The 22,223-nt window shown below is 42.0% G+C and overlaps 1 protein-coding gene across 1 annotated transcript in view; it reads right to left on the bottom strand.

Annotated features, from left to right (window-relative positions):
- Positions 1-22,223, bottom strand: part of CFAP65 (cilia and flagella associated protein 65) — a 49,604-nt gene that overhangs the window by 5,240 nt on the left and 22,141 nt on the right. The window contains exons 16-28 of the mRNA XM_027873469.1: positions 20,224-20,389; positions 16,235-16,363; positions 13,041-13,254; positions 12,521-12,649; positions 7,735-7,911; positions 6,855-6,921; positions 6,535-6,645; positions 4,096-4,287; positions 3,758-3,916; positions 1,305-1,454; positions 981-1,097; positions 585-692; positions 31-93 (exon numbers count right to left, since the gene is read on the bottom strand). Coding sequence (XP_027729270.1) covers positions 31-93; positions 585-692; positions 981-1,097; positions 1,305-1,454; positions 3,758-3,916; positions 4,096-4,287; positions 6,535-6,645; positions 6,855-6,921; positions 7,735-7,911; positions 12,521-12,649; positions 13,041-13,254; positions 16,235-16,363; positions 20,224-20,389 — 1,782 coding nt within the window. The remainder of the gene's footprint in view (positions 1-30; positions 94-584; positions 693-980; positions 1,098-1,304; positions 1,455-3,757; positions 3,917-4,095; positions 4,288-6,534; positions 6,646-6,854; positions 6,922-7,734; positions 7,912-12,520; positions 12,650-13,040; positions 13,255-16,234; positions 16,364-20,223; positions 20,390-22,223) is intronic.

The raw sequence follows: 22,223 nt of genomic DNA, 5'->3' as shown, positions 1-22,223 counted from the left end.
GCAATGACCAGGGAGGGGAGGTCTAATTACCTTATACTTCCTGCCACGATCACACGCTGTGCAGGATGAAGGTTTCAAGAATTCAGGTAGTCCCTGTAGAAGGGTGATGGGAGAGCCCCAAAGTGATGACTCTCCTCCCCCACTGCAGACCCTGAAAGGACTGACCACTCAAGTCCTTTCTGCACTCAGACCTTTCTCAGCCCACTCTGGCTTCCCCTTTAGGGGATCTTGTCTTTCTCTCCGAACTCCCAGGCATATCCCACTTCCTCCTGGGCAGGGGATGGAATGTGAGAGCCAGGGCAAGCTGGGTTGGCTTTTAGCTTTTTAAAGGTGAAATCTGCTTAAAATCCATCTCAAGGGTAGCCCTGAGGCCAAAGAGACATCCCAGGAAGGGAATAATTAGCTAGAAGAGGAGACACTTGCTTCTAGAGCTTCAATTCCTGGAAGGGGGAGGATGAGGAGGGGGAGTTCCTCAGCATGCTTATTATCTGTGGGTCAGAGCTTTTGCCCATCTCTTTATCATCTCTTTAGTGCCTTCTCAGCAGCCAGCTGGGTTGGTTGCATCCTGGACCTTTTGGCCTCACCTCTAAATTCTTTTCTGTGATTGTAAACTCGACCTCTTGCCGGTTCTTCTCCTTCTCCCAGGCCTGCATCTCTGCCTTGTACTGGGCCAGGGCTTTCTGTAGGTAAACCTAAGGTGGGTTGGGGTGAGGGTGGGCGTGGGAAGGGAATGGAAGGGAAGGTCAGTAAAGCAAACCCCTTAGCCCTGCCTACTTTCCTGGCCTGTCTTCAGGGGCTGAACCGTCTTCTCCAGGCACAAATTGCCCCTGAGGTCACAGGATATTATCGGCACCAAGTCCAGGTAAAGGCCAGAACTATCAGGGACCATCCTCTAAGCACTGCTGCCTTCTACCTTTACCCTTCCCCAGGAGTCACTTGGGGTTTAGATAAGAGTGGCCATTCTGCTCCGGACTCCTCACCTTGCAGACCATGTCAAAACTGTAGAAACAGGCGTGCTGTGAGACTTTCAGGGTCACCACACAAGGGATATTCTCCCCAGGAGCCACCATTCCCATCATGGGAGACACCTTCAGTACCTAGGATGGATGGTAGCAGGGGAGACCAGGATGGGGAGGTAGATACTTCTTGTATCTACAAGATGAGGCTTGTGCAGGGAGAAAGGCCAGTGGGGTTTGTACAGGAGAAGGAGTTTGTGGGCTAGATTAGGGCTGAGTGGGACAGATCAGGGGCAGGGCCCGTGGAGTAGGTAGGGCTGAGACTGGAATGCCTGATGGGGTTCTCACCACATTTTCTATTATATTTGATGATCCCAGCTCCCAGGAGAAGAGGATTGCCTCTTTCTCTGAGGCATTGTTGAGGAATATGAGACGGCTGGATTTGGAACTCACTGGGATGTTGCCCAAGGAAATTCGAGACTGGGATAGGAATGCAACCTGTTGGATGGAGATTGCTCAGGACTGGCATTATGTCAGTGAGAAGGAAGAATGGAAGACTGAGTCAACCCAGAGCTAAGAATAGTTGTACATGCCAACCTTCATGCTTCTGAAAGGTTATTATGCAGAGGAGAAGGACCATTATCATTTAGAATAAAGTACTGAAACTTCAGCAGAAGAGATTAGTCAGACAGCTGGGGAATCTTTCCAACAAGTAAAGAGATTGACAGTGAAACAGACAACTGAGGGGTAGTGTTTTTTGTTTGTTTGTTTGTTTTTTCTCTAGATATCACACACCAACATCCATCTGGGCTTGAAGAGGGCCTAGCTTTTCTCAGCCTGGATCCTGGGACCAAGGCGCATTATTAGATATTCTTAACCTGGGGTCCATGGAGAGACATTATGGGATCTGGGAACTTGGATGGGGAAAAAATTATGCCTTTATTTTTATTCATCTCTAACTGAAATTGAGGCATTTTTCTTTAATTATGATTGTTTGTAATAAACCACAGAAGTATTGGGTTTTGCTGACAAAGCGATCCATGCTACCAAAAACAGGTTAATAACTCTTCTTTCCTAGTTAATTCTCTAATTTTCAACCTACCTCTGAATGGCCCAAGTAGATGGCAGAATGGCAGATTGAGAGTGAGACCCATAAAATTTCCTCCTGCTGTGTCAGGGAATGGACACTAGGTGGCAGTGTAACCTTGTGTTTTTTGGCCCCACTAGCTGAAGACCATGCCTCTTGCAGCTTCATTATGCTTTTTCAATCTAAACTTTTAAAAAAATGCCTACTGTGTGCAAGGTCTTGGGCTATATGATTAGTGAAAAATGGAGTTGAAAAAAGTCACACTCCCTGGTTTCCATCACTCATAGTCCAATTAGGGTAGGCGATCTATCCAAAAGATATGAACACAAATAAACCTATTGAATTATAGGATTGTATAATTTAAAGCTGAATAGAGAATCCAGAGACCAAGCCCTTCACTTTACAGATCAGACGATGAGGGGAGGCCTGAGGAGCTTGAGTGGGTTGCAGTGGGAAGAACATTGTAGTTGAGGTCAGGAGAGACATGGTGTGTGACCATGGGGGAGACTTAGTTTTCTGATCTATAAAATGGGATAATTTTACCTGTAGTGGCCACCTCATAGGGTTGTGAGGCTCAGATGAGATGCATATATTTAAAGTGCCATATAAACTTTAAAGCTGTATACAAAAGTACCTTTATAAGGCTAATAGCCTTTAAGTACTGTCATCCATTGCTCTGGGGCACATATAAAGTAATTAGGTAGCAGAAAAAGGATTCAAACCCCAGTGCTCTGACTCAATATCAGTAACTTCAAATGATTATGTTTATAGCAGCTTTTTGAGGCAGAGAGGGAGAGATCACTTATACTTGGGAGAATCAGAGAAGGCTTCATAGAGGAGGTGACATCTAGGCTGGATTTTGAAAAAGTGTTTTGAAGAAGGGAAATGAAGGGAAGTGGGAGTCAGTAGAAGGAGATTGACGAACCACAGTGAATAAGTTGAGTTTGACTGAAGTGTACAGCGTGAGAGGGGTGGGACTGTAAAATAAGGTTGAAAAGGGGCTAGGACTTTATCCATTAGGCGATGGAGGTACCACTCAAGGTTTTTGAAGAAGGAAGTAACTCGATCCCATTTATTCATTAGTAAGATTACCTTGGTAAAGTGTGAAGGATGATTGAAGTTGGGGGTGAGGTGAGGCAGAGGAAATATCGGCAGAAGGAACAAATGGAAATCTATTACAACATAGTCCAAAAATAGTGCAAAAAAAGAAATGTTGAGAGCCTAAGCTAGAGTTATGATGATGGAAGTATAAAAGAAGAAACAGATATGAGCAACAATTAGGAGGCACAATCAACATGACTTGGCACCTGATTAAGTGCAGGGGGCTAAGAAGAGTTATAGATGACTAAGGTTTCAAGCCTGAGTTGTCTGTGAGGATGGTGTTCAACAAGTATGGTGAAGTGAGGATGAAGGGCAGATTTTGAAGGAAAGATGGTGAATTCAACTTTAGGTTCATTGAGTTCAAGATGTTAGTGGGATATCCAGGTGGAGAAATCTGATAGGTTGTTGAAAATGCCAGACTGGAATTCAGGGGAGAGGTTCAAGCTGTCTCCTCCTCTTGTAGAGTTTCCCTGGCCTCAGTTCCCCCACACCAGCTATCTCATTGACTCTTCCTCCTTGTCTTCTCTTACAGTTCTGCATTTCTGCTCTACTTTGCCCCAACCTCCCCATCCCATCCATTCCTTTAGTCCTTATCTATTTCCCTTCCCCTTACCTGTCCAGGTACAACCAATCTGGTAGCCATTGGAGTTTGGTCATTGGTGGTGACAGTGTGGAATGGGGCTGTATCTCCCATGATGAAGCGGTCATAGCCCACACCTTCAAATCTGATGACGGCTGAGTTCCAACCGAGGATATGGATGGGGACATCTACCTGTGGAGTGAATGGGATGGATGGGGCAACAAGAGACCAGATCAACCTGAGGGTACTATGTCAGAAGATAGGGAACTCTAGGGAACTGAGAATCCCTTCTGCCCGGGAAAATAAAATTAGGGTAAAGAATTGGAACTGGAACTGAGACTGGGACAAGGGTTGAGTTGGTATCAGCTCACAGTATAGGTCTTAGCCTCTATCGGTGAGAAGATCCAGAAGACTTGAGCAGTCTTGCCCGGCTGGATGTCTCCACGGGGATTGAGGCACTGGAAGATGGGGTGTTGGAAATTTTTATTCTGGACCTTCCATAGAGGATCCAACTGGATGTCATATGACACAGGTACTGAGCCTCCATTATATAGTTCATAAATCTGTGAGAGCATAAGAACACAAGACTTGCTGAAGTGGGTCAGACTCATAATCCATTCAGCCCAATACTTCGTGTGGCACAGTTCTGGGAGGCAGTATTCTGTATAATAGTAAACTCAAAGGTTAAGGACAAACCTGAAACCATGCCTCTTTTCCCTTAGGATTACTTTGCTATGTATCTATTACCTATGATTGTATATAAAGCCTTTTTCAAAAAAAATTATATTTTTCAGCCTTTACTTTCTAACTGATGAGTTTTATAAGTTTGTTACGCACCATGTAAAGTAGTCATTTCTTTCTCTCGCCCTTTTCAAGCTTCAAGGAGTGGCCTTGAAGGGTTTTTTTTTAGGCAGTTGGGGTTAAGTGACTTGTTCAGGGTCACACAGCTAGTAGAACGGTTTCATAAAGTGGGATTTGTACCCTATCCAAACCCTTCATAATTGAATAGACTTTCTTATTTCAACTGCCCAGATGGAAGAATCCTAAACTTGTTAGTCTGTCCTTATAAAGTCAAACCTTTCAGGGCAGAACATTTCTGATGAGGCAGAGGGGATGGGGGAAAAGAGTCTGAGATCATGAAGTCTGAGTCCAGAGTATGAGATTGGAGGGAAAGAGAAAATGAGAACTGGAAAAGACCTTAGAAAGTCAAACTTCCTCATTATGTGGATGAGGAAATGGATACCCAAAAAGGTAAACTTGCTCAAGGTCACAAAGAGACTTAGCTGTGTAATAAAGACAAATAAAGGCAGGACTAATAATAATAACAGCTATAGCTTAAATAGTCCCTATTATGTGCTAGGAACTGTGCTAAGTGCTTTACAAATATTATCTCATTAAAACATCCCTTTGAGGTAGGTGCTATTATCATTCCCATTTTATAGATGAGGAAACTGAGGCAGACAGAGGTTAAATGACTTGCCCTAAGTCACGCAGCTAGTCTGAAGCTGGATCTGAAGTCAGGTCTCACTGCAGGCTGACCACTCAATTCACAGTTCCATTGAGCTGCCTGGACTAGAACCTAAATTTTTTGACTCCCAGTTCAATACTATATTTTCTATTATACTCAGATGAACTCTGCAGGGTCACAAAGGAGGCTGCTGGTCTGGGGGAGTCCTTTCTCTCTTGGGAAAGGATTTCCTCACTGGTTGTCACTGCTATGAACCATGGACAGACTTCCTTCTTTGGGACCTTGGTTGCCCAGGTCAAAGAGCTCCCAGCAAGCATCTCAGCTAAGGATCAGAATTGGTGAGTGAGCAGAAATCCAGTCTGGCTTTCGAGGCATCTCAGGATGGAGGACACATTCCTACAGATGACCTGTCAGTCCTGCCTGCCTCCTAACAGTATGATTGCTTCCCTGGCACCTAGAGACAGGGGTTCCTCTACACCTTGCTCCTCCAGGTGGTGCTAGAATCACGGCTGCAAAATGTCACCTGTGATGTTCAACACTATTGCTAGGACAGTTTATTCAGCTGAACTGTTTTTCTTTGTTACAAGGGACTAGGAAAAGACTGTGGTGCAAAAAAACCTCTGAAGGCATTAGTAAAATTTAAAACAAAAAGACAAAAAAGGACACGAGTTTCTCCATAGCGGAAAAAGAAAAGTCACAGCCTTTCCGGATTTTATTTCAGCATCTCACTCAGAAATCTTTCTGATTCTAGATTTTTCTCTAGATTTCCAATTCTCTCTAAATTAAAGATGAAGAAGATTCACTCCAGATCTGTGTCTGAAGAGAAGGAGAGTGAAGGTCTTAAGACTGGACACTGGGAGGAGATCTCTGCTCAGAAGGCTTAGGGCATGGGACCACAGAGCTGGAAAGGAGCACAGATAAGGCTACTGGGGAGACTTGAGTCAATCTCCCCATTCTACAGATGAGGAAGCTGAGGCTTAGAGAGGTCAACTGACCTGGCTGAAGTCACCCAGCTAGGACATAGAATTGCTGGGTTCAAGTCCAGTTTGTCTGATTCCAAATTCAGCATTCTTTACAACATGCTATGTGATGGGTATCAACACTTCTGCTATCACCAGCCACTTCCCTTGCTGTCCTGCTCCCAATTTACTATCCCAAAGATCACCAGGATTCCTGGGCCCTTGTTTGTTAGTGCTTCGCTTTAAGGTGTTAGGCGTTTTGGAGTAATTAATGATTGTGCTCCCTTGGTCATGCTCAGCCTACTGCCATCCAGCCACTGAGACCTAAATTTAAGATGATGATGATGATGATGATGATGATGATGATGATGATGATAACTGACCTGACGTGAGGGAAAGGCAGCACCAATGGTGATTGGGGTGAAGCGATGACTGACGGATGTGAAGTGGACATACTTCTCTCCTACCTGCACAGTCACTCCTATGAAGTTCAGCTGGAGAGAGAGGAGAAAGAGAGAGAGAGAGAGAAACATTTAGGTGGACTAGAATCCTTCAGTCTCAGGTTAAAAATGTGGTTCTCCAAAAAGAGGTCTGGCCTAATGTTGGGGCTGTTCCTGCTTTCTCCCAGGGCAACCTCTCAGTTCTCCCTTAAGGGTGCTTTCCCCGCCCTTGCCTAGGTTCCTTTGCCGGTTAAGTGCTTTACCAGAATCTCTCGGCCATGAGACACTTTGAGCAGCACAGGTAGGTGGTCAGTACCAACGAAGATGTGACTGTGAAAGGGGGAGTTGGGGGAGAGACACACAGGATAGGCAGTCAATTTCCCATCATTGATGGGAAGTAGGAGAATAAATGGGCTTGGTCAGGAGCTGAGCCCTGGAGAGATTTAGTGATACCTAATTCAGGGCTAAGTCAGGGCCGCCTCATACAGTCATAGGCGAGCCCAAATCAAAGCCTGAATTTCTCAATGAAGATTGAATGGGGCTCCTCACAGAGAAGTGATGGACACAGGGGGTAGATTGAGACTTATACAGACACACACACACACACACACACACACACACACACACACACATTACATGACCAATGTAGAAAAATTTTTTCTTGCATATTTGTTACAAGGGTTTTGTCTTTCTTTGTCATTTGGGGGGGGGAATAGAATTTTTTTGTTAATAAAAATTCTAATTTATTTTATAAAAAAAGTTGAATGGTGGCCACATAGGGTAATCTGGGTTCAAGACTAGACATTTTCTGTACATAGTAAAAGGGTTTTGCTTCACAGTCTTACAGCTAGGTGGCAGGGGCTTCTAGGTGGCAGATTGGATGGAATGTCAGGCCCGGAGACAGGCCTGAGTTCATGAGGTCACATTTGGCCTCAGATACTAGCTGTGTGATGCTGGCCAAGTTGCTTAACCCTATTTGCCTCAGTTTCCTCATCTGCGAAATGAGCTGGAGAAGAAAATGGCAAACCACTCCAGTATCTTTGCCAAGAAAATCCCAAATAGGGTCATCAAAAGTCAGACACAACTGAAAAAAACAACTGAAAATATTTCGGGGGAACTGTTTTCCCCCTGGACTGGTGTCACCTGTGTGTGAGTTCCACTGTCTGCTCCTGCCCAGGACACAGACTTCCGGATTTTGGGGTGATGGTGAAGATCTGGTTGTCCTGAACACGCATCTGATGCAACTCAGCAAAGTCAAACTCTGTCCTTTCTGCCCAGAACTCCAGATCAATTTGCTGGTCACTGGGGAAGAGGAAAGCCCTGCACAGAGGGAATGGAAAGAAAGAGCCAAGTTGTGTAACAGGGACAACCTACCAATCTACAGGAGACCTCTGCTAGAATTCTGGATGGAATGTGAAAAAGAGATTCCCCCTCCCCTTTCCTATCATACATACACCACTACTCTCCTCCCTCTCCTCCTCTCCCACCCCCTTAGGAGTAGACAACAAATCATCTTATAAGATGTTGTAAATATAGGTTTTACAGTTGCTAGTTTTATGATCCTCCACAAAATCCTGCTCTTATGCCTCATCTTGGTGTAACATGTCCCCTGGCTTCTCAAAGGCTATGCCAGCAAATCATGAGCACAACCTTTGGTTTGGGTACATCATAACAGCAGATTGTACCTTTGCCCCAAGGATAAGTCTAGTCAAGTATGGAAAGGCCCATCACTGGGACTGGCCACTAGGGGAAGAACTATTTGGTTCTGGTAACTAACAAACATGGAAGAGACAATATGGCCCTCAGTTCTCTATGGTTTCCCTCTACTTCACCGAGGGCCAGGTGAAAGCAGAGAAGGTTAAGAAGCAATTTTTAGATGCTATGTAAACCTTATTTTAATTCTTGGAATTCTACATGAAAGATCTTTGTCCAGGAACCAATATAGGTACAAACCACTAGGGAAACTGAATTAAAGACATCTTGGTATTCTCAATATAAATGAAAATGGAAGATAAAGGGAAATTGTAGCTAAATGGAAAGATGTCTCACAGGAGGTCTTCTAGGAGAGGCAAATAAAGTTGCTTTTTTATTGTGCTTCCAAAGGCAAAAAGAAGCAAACATACATGGGATCTTGGTTATCTTATATATGCTGCAGGGGATGAAGATTCAGGAAAACTCTATTAAGCCTTTAATAAAGCTTTCTACAATAAATCAACTTAGACCCTAATTACTTTAATAGAGAGTGAAATATAAAGGTGGATGCATGGTAAAAAAATAAGTTGGAAACGATGGTTCTGGATCAAGAAATGAAAGAGGCCCAAGTCTTATAAACAATTTCAAAACATCATAAATATTTTCTTCAAGTGGAAAGTCAGGAAGCCCTGAACATGGCAATCACTGACAAGCATCACACACAAAATGAAACTGATTATGCCTTTAAAACAACTAGTCACCCGGGCAAAAGTCATTTCCAAATCAGCTCTGTGTACAGTCTAGTCGTTCACTTGTTAAATACCAATTTAAAATAAAAATAGATGACATGATGTTCAATTAAAATTAGTGATGCCAAAAGGAGGAGGAGGAGGGGGAGAAAAGGCATGGAAAAGTAGACAGGGACACAGACTATAAATGCCTTAACTAGGAATGTTTGTACCAGGGACAAGGACAAAAAAACTCCCTTATTTGGGTCAGGAGGAGGGTGGGCAACTTAGCCTGCAAACACTGGATCTCTTCACTTAGGAGAAAGATATAGCAGCCAATTGCAGTACCACTTTGGAATATCAAGTTATTTGTGAAAATCTTATGGAGGAGGATGGAGGAAAAGTGTGAAAAGTATTACAAAACAGCTTGAAATGGAGAAGAAAACAAATTTAAGAAAGCTTGATTGGAGACCCAATAAAGCCAGACCAAACTAACAACACTTATGAAGGATGAACTGTGAAGACAACAAGCAGACACAAAAGTGGAAAAGGTAAAATCAAATTCCTTGAATATTTAGCATGTACCTACTAAGCTTGAAGTGCCATGAAATGTGCTGAAAATACAAAGTTGAAACAAAAAAAAATAATAAAAGTCCCTGTCCTCAGGTTATTACAATCTACTGGGAGGCCATATATAAAGACAGATATGGAAAATCTTAATAACATTAATCTACATTTGCATGGAGAGCATCCTTGGGGAAGAAATGAGATTGGAAACAGGCTAAGATTTTGTAACCAATAATCTCCAGTGGACCACATCTTTATAGTCATACAATTGACTGAAAAAATGCACGAGACACACAGTTCTATTGTGCTCATTGTTTATGAATATATCTTTTAAGAAACATTTGATTTTATGGAGCAAAATGCCACAATAAATGTTCTTCCCTATCAAAGGGTCTTTCCCTCATCCATCCAATAAAACTATAAATGATTCCTTGAAAGAGGCAAGAACAGAGATGATTTGGTTTGATGATACATACATAAAGTGAGGCATAAAAGTAGCAGCTTTATGTAGCCACAGTGTTTGCTCTAGTCATGGAGGATCTTCAGTATAGAGTCTAAATGGAAGGTTGATGAAGCCACCCAGATATTCCCATTTCTGAATCACTTTGTGCTAATGGCTTCAAGCCATCAGCAGATGGCTTCAAACACTAGGACAACTCAGAACTTACTAAATGAGATAGATGATTGTTCAAAAGAGTTGGTTCATCCACAGAAGTGAATAAAGAACACTTAATGTCCATCTTGTGATAAGATGTTCTTTAGCCCATGGGCCATCACCAGTCATCTTGACCTTTGTCTTGCCACTATACTTCAATGACTCTGGAGGAGAGAGTGAGGTTGATAACTTTGCACAGCTCTTCCTCACTCATATCCAACTCACTCAAAAGTCAAGACATCACCCTCATGATGTCATTGGTCCTCTTTGAGAATGAAGGATGAACAATAACATTTTGCACAGACACTGATGAAGGACAATTCATTGAACCCTGAATTGAATAGGAGAGCAGGCTGACTTGCCTTTGAGAAACTGCTCAGAAATTTCAATGAATCCTAAGTTTCACCCAGAAATAAACTCATTTTTTAAAAAACATCAATGGCTGTGAAATACAGACTATCACAGTTTCCAAAGAATTCAAGTTGACAGTTCAGAGGTGCCTGGTCATCATGAGTAGACTTGAGCATTGTCACTGGGAAGAATAATGCAGAACTGTTATGATACAGCCAGAGACATGAATCACTTCAAAAGGAGGGTAGACAGACTATGTGCTTCCCTAGTACCTATATGATGTCAAGAGACTTTGGAAGCCACCATACAGTTAGGTGGACCAACTGTTGAGGATTTGGGGAGAGAGCATGGATGAAAGCCAACAGGATGAAGAGACATGAATGGCTTGTGAATTATACCAACATAGGAAATACCCACACACAACAATGAGATCGAAGATCCCTTAAAGGATTGAATTTCACGGCAGTCCAGAAATTAACAAAAATAGTCAATAAACATTTATTAAGTACCCACTATGTGACAGGCACTGTGTGCTACATGCTGGAGAGACAAAGAAAAACCAAAAACAGTCCCTAATCTCAAGTTTACAGAGCAATGAGGTCATTGACATCTTGGTAACCGAGGAAAATGAGCTCCAGGAAGACAGCTAACAGATGGGCTGATGAAGGGGATGAAGAAGTAGTGAATACATACCAACTTTCTTTTTCCTTCTCCCTTTCTGTCTCAACTTGGTTCTGAAACTATCTACGAGGCCAAGGGTGAAGAACTTGCAGCCTCAAGGCTACGCATAGCCCTTTAGGTCCTCAAGTGCAGCCCTTTGACTGAATCCAAACTTCACAGAACAAATTGTTCTGTGAACAATGTGGCCTCCAGGCTGAAGGGTCCCCACCGGTTAGGGGCTTACTCTGGACTTGGGAGTGGGAAGCTGCTAGTGGGCAGCAATAAGTAGGTCTTGTGGCAAAGACAAGGGGATGCCAAAGTAGTAGGTAATTTGTCACTGAAAACTGGCCCATGTGCCAGCCTTGACCTATATGCCATAGGAGGCTAAATCTTGTTGTTTCCATCTAGGAGCAGAGTTATTCCTGGCACCCAGGCATCCCAGCCTGAGGATCATGGCTAAAAAGGAAATCTGACTGTTCTAGGGATGAAAAGGGTTACAGATGAAGATGCTGGAGCTCTACTAAACAGAATCCATGACCAGATAAACACACATAACATGACTAACTACACTTGCATTTCTGAAACTCCTAATGCTGTAATTATGTAGGGCTTCAAGAAACATAGTATATTGGAGCTGAATAGGACCCTTACAGACAGCTCATCCAGGCTGTTACATACCAACTGAGGTCCTGTATCAGTTAGTGGCAAATTTCTACTAATTCTACTACCAAAGGTCCCTCCTTCTTAAAAGCTATAAAAAGGGGAGAGAACCCTCCTTTTCTGCACATCCTGCTGCCATCAGCTTGGTCTCCTTTCTTCTATGGGCTCCCAATATTTGTTCTGAGCCCCAGAGAACTGATACATGGGCTTCAGAGAGCAGAACAGATAATGGTAGAGAATTTAGAAATTTTACTAATCCAAAGTATAATGTGGATTATAAGAAACTGGTTTAGTCCAACCCCTACACTGGTATTTTAAGCAGCTGACAGGGCTATGTCTGAAAGACTAATTAAGGTTACAGAAAAAGGCAAAGAAGAAAACATGTTCTACAGGCAGAAACACTGACTAATGGTGAACCTGAGGAAATGTCTTGCTGAGGACCCCCTAAAAAGCTTCACCACAATGGCACTTAGGTTACTGGCCTTCTAAGCCAGCCCCTCTAGTTTTCTCATTGTTCTGGCTTCACTACCCTTCCAGATTCCAATATAGGTCTTCACTCTGTTTCTGTTTGCCTGACCCTGGTCTCCCAGCTCCCTCCCCCCAGTAATGGCCATACCAGTTCAAGGGTACCACACCGCTGTTCTTCAGCAACAGGAACACCACTGAGGGCTCAGATCCAATGGGTGAAGCCCCAAAATTGAAATCAAGCAACAAAGGGGTGAAGAAGGAGGGAATCCGGGTTGTGCTATATTGGGGGTAGAAGTCAAGAAGTCATAAAAAGAAGGGAAGCTCAGAAGGATCATTTACCTGAGACTCACATGGCTAGCTCATCTCTGGGGAGAGGCCCAGAAACCAAGCTATAGCCTGGGATCCTTTCTATTACACTGGAGTTGATGAGGGGAGATTCCTGAGCATGTTCAGTCCTAGGACTAGAAGGCTGAGGCATCTTACAACAGAACAAGAGGAGGCATGCAAGCAATTACCAAGGACCAGCAAGCATATTAATGGGAGTGGGAGACAGAGGAAAGCTCTCTGGAAATCCCACGTTAATCCTTATTCCACTCCCTTCTCATCTTCTACTTCCTCCCCAGGGGAAGCCTGCCCCTCCACTTCCACTCAGGTGGTCTTTCCCTTACCTGTGTCGGGTAGGCACCTTATAGGTGAGCTCCCAGGAGGTGGGGTCCCGCTCCAGGTAGGTGTTGAGAGTTTCCAAAGAGAAGAGCCGCCACAGATGCTGGCGAGTGATTCCCCCGGCACTGCCAGTTGAACAGGCATCCAAAATTGAGAGGGTTGGGTATACACCCATCATGGTTACCTTGCACAGTACCTCCTTAGAGTCATGTTTACTTTCTGAGGAAGAAGAGAAGGAGTTGAGGGGACGTACCTGAGGGCAGAAGGGGTCTCCCTGCCTGAAAAGAGCACTGCACTTTTTCATTTTTAAATTAATTTATTGTTAGTTTTCAACATTCACTTCCATAAGATTTTGAGTTTTAAATTTTCTCCCCCTCCCTTTTCTCCCCCCTCCCCAAAATGGCAAGCAATCTGATATAGGCTCTACTTATACATTCATATTAAGCATATTTTCACATTAGTCATGATGTAAAGAAGAATTAAAACCAATGAGAGGAACCATGAGAAATAAGAAACAGAGCAAAACAACAAAAGAAAAGGAGAACAAATAGCATGCTTCCATCTGCATTCAGACTCCATAGTTCTTTCTCTGGATGTGGATAGCATTTTTCATTGTGAATCTTTTAGAGTTGTCTTAGATCTTTGCATTGCTGGGAAGAGCTACATCTATCAAAGTTAGTCATTGCACAATGTGGCTGTTACTATGTACAATATTCTCCTAATACATTCCTATTAAACATATTTTCACATTAGTGATGTTGTAAGTAAGAATTAGAACCAATAAGAGGAATCACCAGAAAGAGGAAACAAAACACAACAGAAGAGAAAAAAATAGCAAATAGTATGCTTCGATCTGCATTCAAACTCCATAGTTCTTTCTTTGAATGTGGATAGCATTTTCCATCATAAGGCCTTTGGAGATGTCTTAGATCCTTGTATTGCTGAGAAGGGTTAAGTCTATCAATATTTGTCATCGCACAATGTGGCTGGTCCTGTGTACAATGTTCTCCTGGTTCTGCTCACTTCACTCAGCATCAGTCCATACAAGCCTGTCCAGGTTTTTTATGAAGTCTACCTGCTCATCATTTCTTATATCACAGTAGTATTCCATTACATTCACATACCACAACTTGTTCAGCCATTCCGCAATTGATGGGCATCCCCTCAATTTCCAATTCTTGGCCATCACAAAAAAGCTGCTATAAATATTTTTGTATATGTGGGTCCTTTTCCCATTTTTATGATCTCTTTGGGACACAACCCTAGAAGTGCTATTACTGGGTCAAAGGGTATGCACATTTTTACAGCCCTTTGAGCATGGTTCCAAATTACTCTCCAGAATGGTTGGATCAATTCCCACCTCCACCAACAATGCATTAATGTTCCAATTTTCCCACATCTTCTTCAGCATTTATAATTTTCCTGCTTTGTCATGTTACCCAATTTAATAGGTATGATGTAGTACCTAAGAGTTATTTTGATTTACATTTCTCTAATCAATACTGAATTAGAGCATTTTTTCATATGATTATAGATAAAATTTCTTCATCTGAAAATTGTCTGTTCATATCCTTTGACTATTTATCAATTGAGGAATGACTTGTATTCTTATAAATTTGACTCCATTCTTTATATGTTTTAGAAATGAGCCCTTTATCAGAGACACTGGTTGTAAAAATTCTTTCCCAATTTTCTGCTTCCCTCCTAATCTTGACTGCATTGGCTTTGTGTACAAAAACTTTTCAATTTAATGTAATCAAAATTATCCATTTTTCATTTCATAATGTTCTTTATCTCTTGTTTGGTAACAAATTCTTCTCTTCTCCACAAACCTGACAGGTGAACTATTCCTTGCTCTTTCAGTTTGCTTATAGTATCAGCCTTTATATCTAAATTATGTGCTCATTTTGACTTTATCTTGGTGTCAAGATGTTGGTCTATGCCCAGTTTCTGCCATACTATTTTGCAGTTTTCCCAGACGTTTTTGCCAAATAGTGAGTTCTTATCCCAGAAGTTGGGGTCTCTGGGTTTATCAAACAGTAGATTACTATAGTCATTAACTACTGTGTCTTGTGTATCTAACCTATTCCACTAATCTACCACTCCATTTCTTAGCCAGTACCAAGTAGTTTTGATGATTGCTGCTTTATAATACAATTTAAGATCTGGTATGGCTTGGCCACCTTCCCTGGTATTTCTTTTCATTAATTCCCTTGATATTCTGGAAAGAGCACTACATTTAATGTCAGGAGATCAGGATCTAATCCTAGCTCTAACCCCAACTATCTCTGTGATCATGGACACTTCCCTTCCTGGGTCTTAGTTCTATCCATCAAATGAAAGGATTATATTAGATGACTTCTAAAGTCCCTCCTAGTTCTGTAATTCTGTTCTATAGTCTTTTCTTTTCCTTAGTAAATCCTACAAGATCCAATCAGCCTTGGTACTCACATCTCCTTAGTACCCTCTGCCCCTCTGATTGTAAGGTGGAGAAATGAACTACTCAACCTTCATTTAAGGAGGGGACACAAGACAAACATTTCACTTCCCACTCACCTGTACTGGTTTTGGACTTCTCACCAATCACTCATACACATACCCTTTTCAATTTTCTTTTCTGTATGTCTTCCCAATTAGAGTGTAAGATACTGGAGGACAGTTGTCTTTTCTCTTTTGTATTTGTGTCTCCGGTGCTTAGTACAGTGCTACGCACATAGCAGGTGCTTAATCTATATTTCTCGACTATTGATTGACTAGCAATCTGTACAACCCACATTCCCCTGGGTATTCTACCCTTGAATATAAAAGTTAGTACTCAAGATAATAAGAATGGCTTACATTTGAATGGTGTTTTTTAACCTTACAAAACACCATAAGCTATTGTCTCACTTGATCTTCCAAACAATCTTATGAGATAGATAAAGTAGTTATGGTTAACCCCATTTTACAAATAAGTAAACCAAGGTCCAAAAAAGCATAGTGACTTGCCTAATGTCACACAAGTTAGTGGCAGAAGCAATCTCTTGCCTCTGACCTTACAACAACCCACGATCGCTAGGCTACACACATATATGCACAACCTTTTACTTGTAACCCCTCCCATACCTTGCTAATCTGAGTCCTGATCAAAACATTTTCTCTCTCCCTTTCTCTCTGCCTCCCCCCAACCTGGGTCTTCATGCCACCCATTATCCAGTACCTTTGTGGGTGATGAGGGAGCATCTAATGGTCCAAATGTACTGCAGGCGACGAGTAGGGCGGGCAGTAAGGCAGATGGCTTCCTGTGACCGGGGAGGCAGTATTCCTTCCATTTTGTCCATTTTCAGAGCTGCTCAGGATGGGAAACAGAGATGGGGTAGGCAGCATACTGATCAGGATGGACTGTCTTTGCTCTTCCCCATCCCATATCCAACACTGTCCATTCTTCTTTCTTCTACTCTACTCCCCACCTCCACTCACCTAGGGCCCAGTAGAGAACTGGAAAATACTTCAATAGATCTATGATTTCATCCATGTGGACACTTCATACAATATAGCAGTTTGCAAACCCTCCACATTTTCTCATTTTGTCCAACTCATATGCTTATCCTCCTAAAAATACTGCACAGAGAATCCACCCACTGCACTGGAGGGGGAGGAGAATTCTTCTAGGCATCTTAACATTACATGGGTATAGAAGATGGCCTGTCCATTTCTCAATCTTACTGCATGACTGGACCACTTCTTTTTCCATTATTAAATTTCTCTGATATCTCTCATGCTGCTTCTTGCACACAATTCATAACTGGTGAAATACTAGTCTATTTGCTTCCCAAAAAGGTCTTTGCATTGCTCTTTGAGAGACTCCCAATTTTTCATTCTTTGGAATAATTTCATGATTCACAGTCATGGAATCAACAGAAGAATACCAGTCCCAAAAGGTGGATTTTTGTTTCAGGGAAAAGCTTGAGGTAATTAAATGTGCTGAGTCATTCAGAACACTCTCTTCCTCTTATTCATTATATATTGTATTGTAAAATACCCAGAAGCGTTAGAAGGAAAAATCGAGTTACAGAACCTTGGTTTGAGAGCCAGTTAAGTCAGAGCATTTAAGAATGAAACTGGAAGAAAAGAAAAAAAAATGAAACTGGAAGGACAACAAAAGAAAAAATAGAAAAGACCACTATAATTCAGACTACTCTCTTCCTCTTATTCAATTCTGGGCTGCGTTTATTTGCTCTCCATCTGTAGGATCTGTCAACAATGATGGACCAATTCTATGGGATATCCACAGAACTGCTTATCATAGTTTGGGCAGTAAGTATTCATCCAGTTGTTTTTTCTTGCATGGATATTTATGATGAACTCTTCTGAGTGATATGATCTCATTTAAAAGACTGTGCAAGGTACCAGGGCTTGATGCAATCGATGCCATTTCACCTGCAAAGAGGACCTTCCCAAGTTCCTTTTCCATTTGGCCTTTGCACTGGAATCCTCCATGACCATGGTAAACACCTTTGGCTAGCACACATTTTTCTGCTTTATGCCTTAATTTATGTGTATAATCAGAAGGACAGGAAAAAATATTCTCATTCTTTGAGGAGACACCTTGCTGAAGGAGAGCCTTTAAAGCATTTTTTTAATCTATCAAATTATATGATTCTCATATAAAATAAAAATAAACACAATAGAATCTTGCATTTTGTGCAGTTTTTTGTCAATTGCAAGTTCTCTCAAATGAAATTCTGAAGGCACAAAAAAATTCTAACAAAGGAGAAAAATTGTGTAAAGATTGGAGTACACAGGGAAAAAATATGTACAAATGTGGAAGCAAGGTCAGGATAAATTAAAAAAAAAAAACCATGACTCTGAATGAGTTGCAGCTGTTGAAAGCTAAAGACGTCAAAGAGAGAGGTGTGTGTGTAGTGCAGTTCAAAAGCTACGTAACAGGTGTGGGATGACTTGTAGAGGTTCATTCCCTGAAACATGGGCGTATATCTACCAACCTGGTTTCAGTGCAAGTAACTGTGTGGAGTTAGGGGGTGAAACATGGAGAGTTGCTTGCCATGATAACTCAGGTGTTGGTATTGTGTGATGATGAAGTCTTCAATTGGGCTGTCAAGTCAGAAGACCTGATGACTTAAGAGAGGCAGAACTGAGTGTCCATACTTCCCTCTGTGGCTATGAGGCAAGACTATTTCACTCTGCCTCTATGAACCAGGTTGGGGTAAGAGTGGTTACACTATTTCCCACCCAGCCACAGAAGCTGTGAGCACGTGGCCCACCTGTTCGTGGATGGTTAGTGTGATGTAAGGAAGAAGTTCTGATAACATGTCACTATCTCAAAGACTATAGATTACCTCGGTAAGTGCTGGGTTCTTCCTCATTGGGGGACTTCAAGCAGAGGCTAAATGGTTATTTGTTGGGTGTGTTTTTCATGTACAATATAGACAGCCTTTCAAATTCCTTCCAGTTCTCAGATTTTTCATGCCCTCAATACGTTTATAAATTATTTTAAATCATATATGGCACTGGGGTTACAAAAGTAAACAAAATACAGTCCATGCTCTCAAGGAGCTCATTAATCAAAATGTGGTGGAAATGAGAAAGCAGGCATATGGAGGTAGCTAGGTGGTACAGTGAATTGACCTCCGACCCTGGAGTCAGGAGGATCTGAATTCAAATCTGGCCTCAGACACATAACACTTACTAGATGTGTGACTCTGGGCAAGTCACTTAACCCCAATCGCCTAGCCAAAAAAAGAAAAAAAAAGAAAAGAAAAGAAAGAAAGAAAAAGAAAGAGAATAAACCTAAAAAAAGAAAGAAAAGAAAGCAGGCATAAGGGAGTAATGATTGGTTGCTTCTATCACAGAAATTCTCTATGTGTATTTGGACTGGTCTAGTTCCTTTTCTGGTCTTTTTTTTTTCTTTAATGTGGTTTTACTTCTTTGTGTATCATCTTCAGGGTTAGTGGTGTTAAGAGTTCAAATGTGATGGCTTCACTGGCACTGATGGAGAAAATAGTTTGTTATAGATATGTTGACCAATCTTTTCCATTTTTCTTTTGTTATTCTTCCAGTTTCATTCTGAAATGCCCTGACTTAAATGGCTCTCAAGCCAAGGTTGTATTTTACAATACAATATTACTCATAATTTTCCACTATTGTCCAAAAAACTTTATAGACTTCTATTTAAAACTAACATTGTGCTTGACTATCATGATATATCTTGATATCTTGACATATCTCTCCTCTTGGCAAAGAAATCAAGTGTCTGTCGACTACGGTGGTTTAGAGGCTCTTTTGGTTTCATTGTGGTTATTTATGTCAACTAAACTTTAGAAAATGGCAATAACTATGCCACTGTTTGTGCTTCTTCCCATTGCCTGTTTTAGGGTCAACAGTTTATTAAAGTAGGTCAGTTTATGTTTTCTTTAATTGTATGCCATATCTTCTCATTTTTGCTCCTCTCCCCCAATGTGATATTGATTTTGATCTCTGCTCTAACAAGTGGATGATCTGACTGTATACAGATGGGTAGACTTGGAAATGATTCCCACATTGATAACCAATTATTCCTGTCTGTTAAAACATAATCAATTTCATTTTTGATAACCTTATTTGGTGTTTGACATGTTTATAGATGGTAGAAAAAATGATGATTCTTTCCCCTTTTTATTCCTAAGAATGCAGTAGGGAAATTCAAGGACTGAGGGCTATTTTGTATCTTACTTGGTTTGCCATGGCCAAAGAATTCCTCACCTAGGGACTAGTCTGCTGGTGATGAGCCTGTCTACACTAAAATGACTGGTTCTCAGGTGGTAGGCACAGTCCATTGTTGAGACTGATGGAAACTGTGCTAGCACATTAGAACCAGGAAGAGCTTGAATTCTGTCAGCATAAGCTTTGGGATCCCTAGGGTACCTCTATGCCATGACAAGGCATCAGAGTAGACTTTGTGGAGGACTGGACAACCAGAGAATAAGTGCTGAAAATGAACCTTCTATCTCCTTTTCTCTGAAATGGTGAGAACCTCCCCTCATCTTTAACCCTTGTGGAAGAGGCAGTGGGTTCCACTAAAACTTAGGTTAGTGGCCTGTGCTCTGTAGGTAAGCAATGCTGCACTCCCAACTCAGCCTCTATGTGTTGTGCCCCCACCCAATGGGGTTCCCTGAGCAAGGGGGTGTTGTTGTCATCAGGTCTCCATACCAATTGGGTCACTGTCCACCTCGTCAGGATCACAGGGACCTCTCATTGTCTGGTCCACAAACAGGCGGTAGTGAAGGGTGCAGTTCCCATCATTCAGCAGGACCAGGTCTTTCCTCTGCTCACTGTCCACGAGCACATTCCCAAAGTCCAGCTCTTTTTCTTTTGCCTGGGACCCAAACCCAACCCATGTAGTCTTTTAGTAAGCTGTGGAGGAGCTTTCCCAGGAAAGAAGAGCCTCTCCAACACAGAGGTAGACAGCTCTCTCCCACCCTTATCATCACCCTGAAGGAGGAGGCCTTTCCCACAGCTAGGGCATGGCAGCCATCCACAGGCAGCTAGGGGGTCATCTTGGACCAGCCACCTCAGAAAGAAAGTCTGGAGGGAAAGAGGTACCATACCAGGATTGACAATGTGGGATTAACAATTAAAATCACACCTTGAGGGCGAGCTTCATAAATAACAGCTCACACTTATCTAGTGTTTTAAAGCTTACAAAGCATTACATGTATTATTACAGATAGGAAAAAGGTAGGTGGTACAGTGGATAGAGTACCAGGCCTGGAGTCAGAAAGACTTGACTTGAAAACAAGCCTCGGGCACTTGTTAGCTGTGTGACCCTGGGCAAGTCACTTAACCTCTGTTTGACTCAGTTTCCTTACCTGTAAAATAGGGATAAAAATAGCACCTAACTCCTAGGGTTGTTGTGAGAATCAAATGAGATAATAATTGTAAAGCACTTTGCAAACTTGAAAGTGTTTTTAAAATGCTAGCTATTATTATTACATCAACATCAGTATCATTTTATAGATGAGGAACTTAGGTGTGCTAAGATAAAGTGATTTGTCCAGGGTCACACAGCTTAGGAAGTATTATAGTGAGGATTTAAACCAAGACTGCATATCTTGGGCTCTTCTCACTTCACCAACGTGCCATCTGCTTAAATGTTTTTTTTAGATCAGTACCTTTATTCTATGACATTTATTGGGCCCCAGCCTGAGAACCAGTTGACCTGAAGGAAAGTGCCTCCTTCCTCACACTCCTTCCCCATAGGACCTCAGCACTGATTGAGAGAGGAAAGAGAGGGGAGGTGTAGCCAAGATGGCAGAGTAAGACAGGAACTTGCCTGAGTTCTCCCAAATTCTCCTTCAAACAACTTAAAATAATGCCTCAAAATGAATTCTGATGTGGAAGAACCAACAAAAGGATAGGGTGAAACATTTTCCAGCCCAAGACAACTTAGAAGATTTACAGGAAAGGTCTGTCTCATTGATATGAGAATGGAACTCAGTCCAATCCAGGCAGCCCAGGCAAGCAGCAGCAGGCTGTGCCCCAGCAAGGCAGCAGTGAGGCCTACACATGCCTTCAGGTCACACATCTGGGTCACAGTGCCAGGATGAGGAGAATCACTAGCACACTAGAGCATGTGGCTCTGGGGGAATAGGGATCCTGGTCACTTGTCCAGGGCAGAAAAGAGTGTCTGTGGTAGCTCACAGACCAGTACACAGGCAGGAGAGCAATGACCATACCTCTCCTTAGATTGTATCACCTTGGAAGAACTGAAAACTTATAAACACCCCCCCCCAAAAAAAAACTAGCTCTGAAAACAGCTGCACAAAAACTTGAAATTTGGAACAGAGCACCCTCCACCTCAAGAGCAGAGTTCAATTTTGACATAAAGTTAAAAGTAAAAAATTAGTTAGGAAAAATGAGAAAGAAAAAAAAAAGAACTTAGCCATAAAAAGTCATTATGGTGACAGGAAAGATCAAAACACAAACTCAGAAGAGGACAACAATATCAAAATGGCCACATATGAAGCCTCAAAGAAAAATGTGAATTGGTATCAGGCCCCCCCCCAAAAAAAAACTCCCAGAAGAGCTAAAAAAAAGATTTAAAAAATCACATAAAAGAGGTAGAAGAAAAATTGGAAAGAGAAACAAGAGTGATTCAAGAGAATCATGAAAAAGAGTCAACAGCTTGGTAAAGGAAGCACAAAAAATGG

The sequence above is a fragment of the Vombatus ursinus genome, unplaced genomic scaffold (genome assembly GCF_900497805.2).
Source record: "Vombatus ursinus unplaced genomic scaffold, bare-nosed wombat genome assembly UNPS02014802.1, whole genome shotgun sequence".
In the NCBI taxonomy this organism is placed as follows: Eukaryota; Metazoa; Chordata; class Mammalia; order Diprotodontia; family Vombatidae; genus Vombatus; species Vombatus ursinus.
The sequence above is the reverse complement of the archived record's forward strand: the minus strand, read 5'-3'. Positions and strand labels throughout refer to the sequence as shown.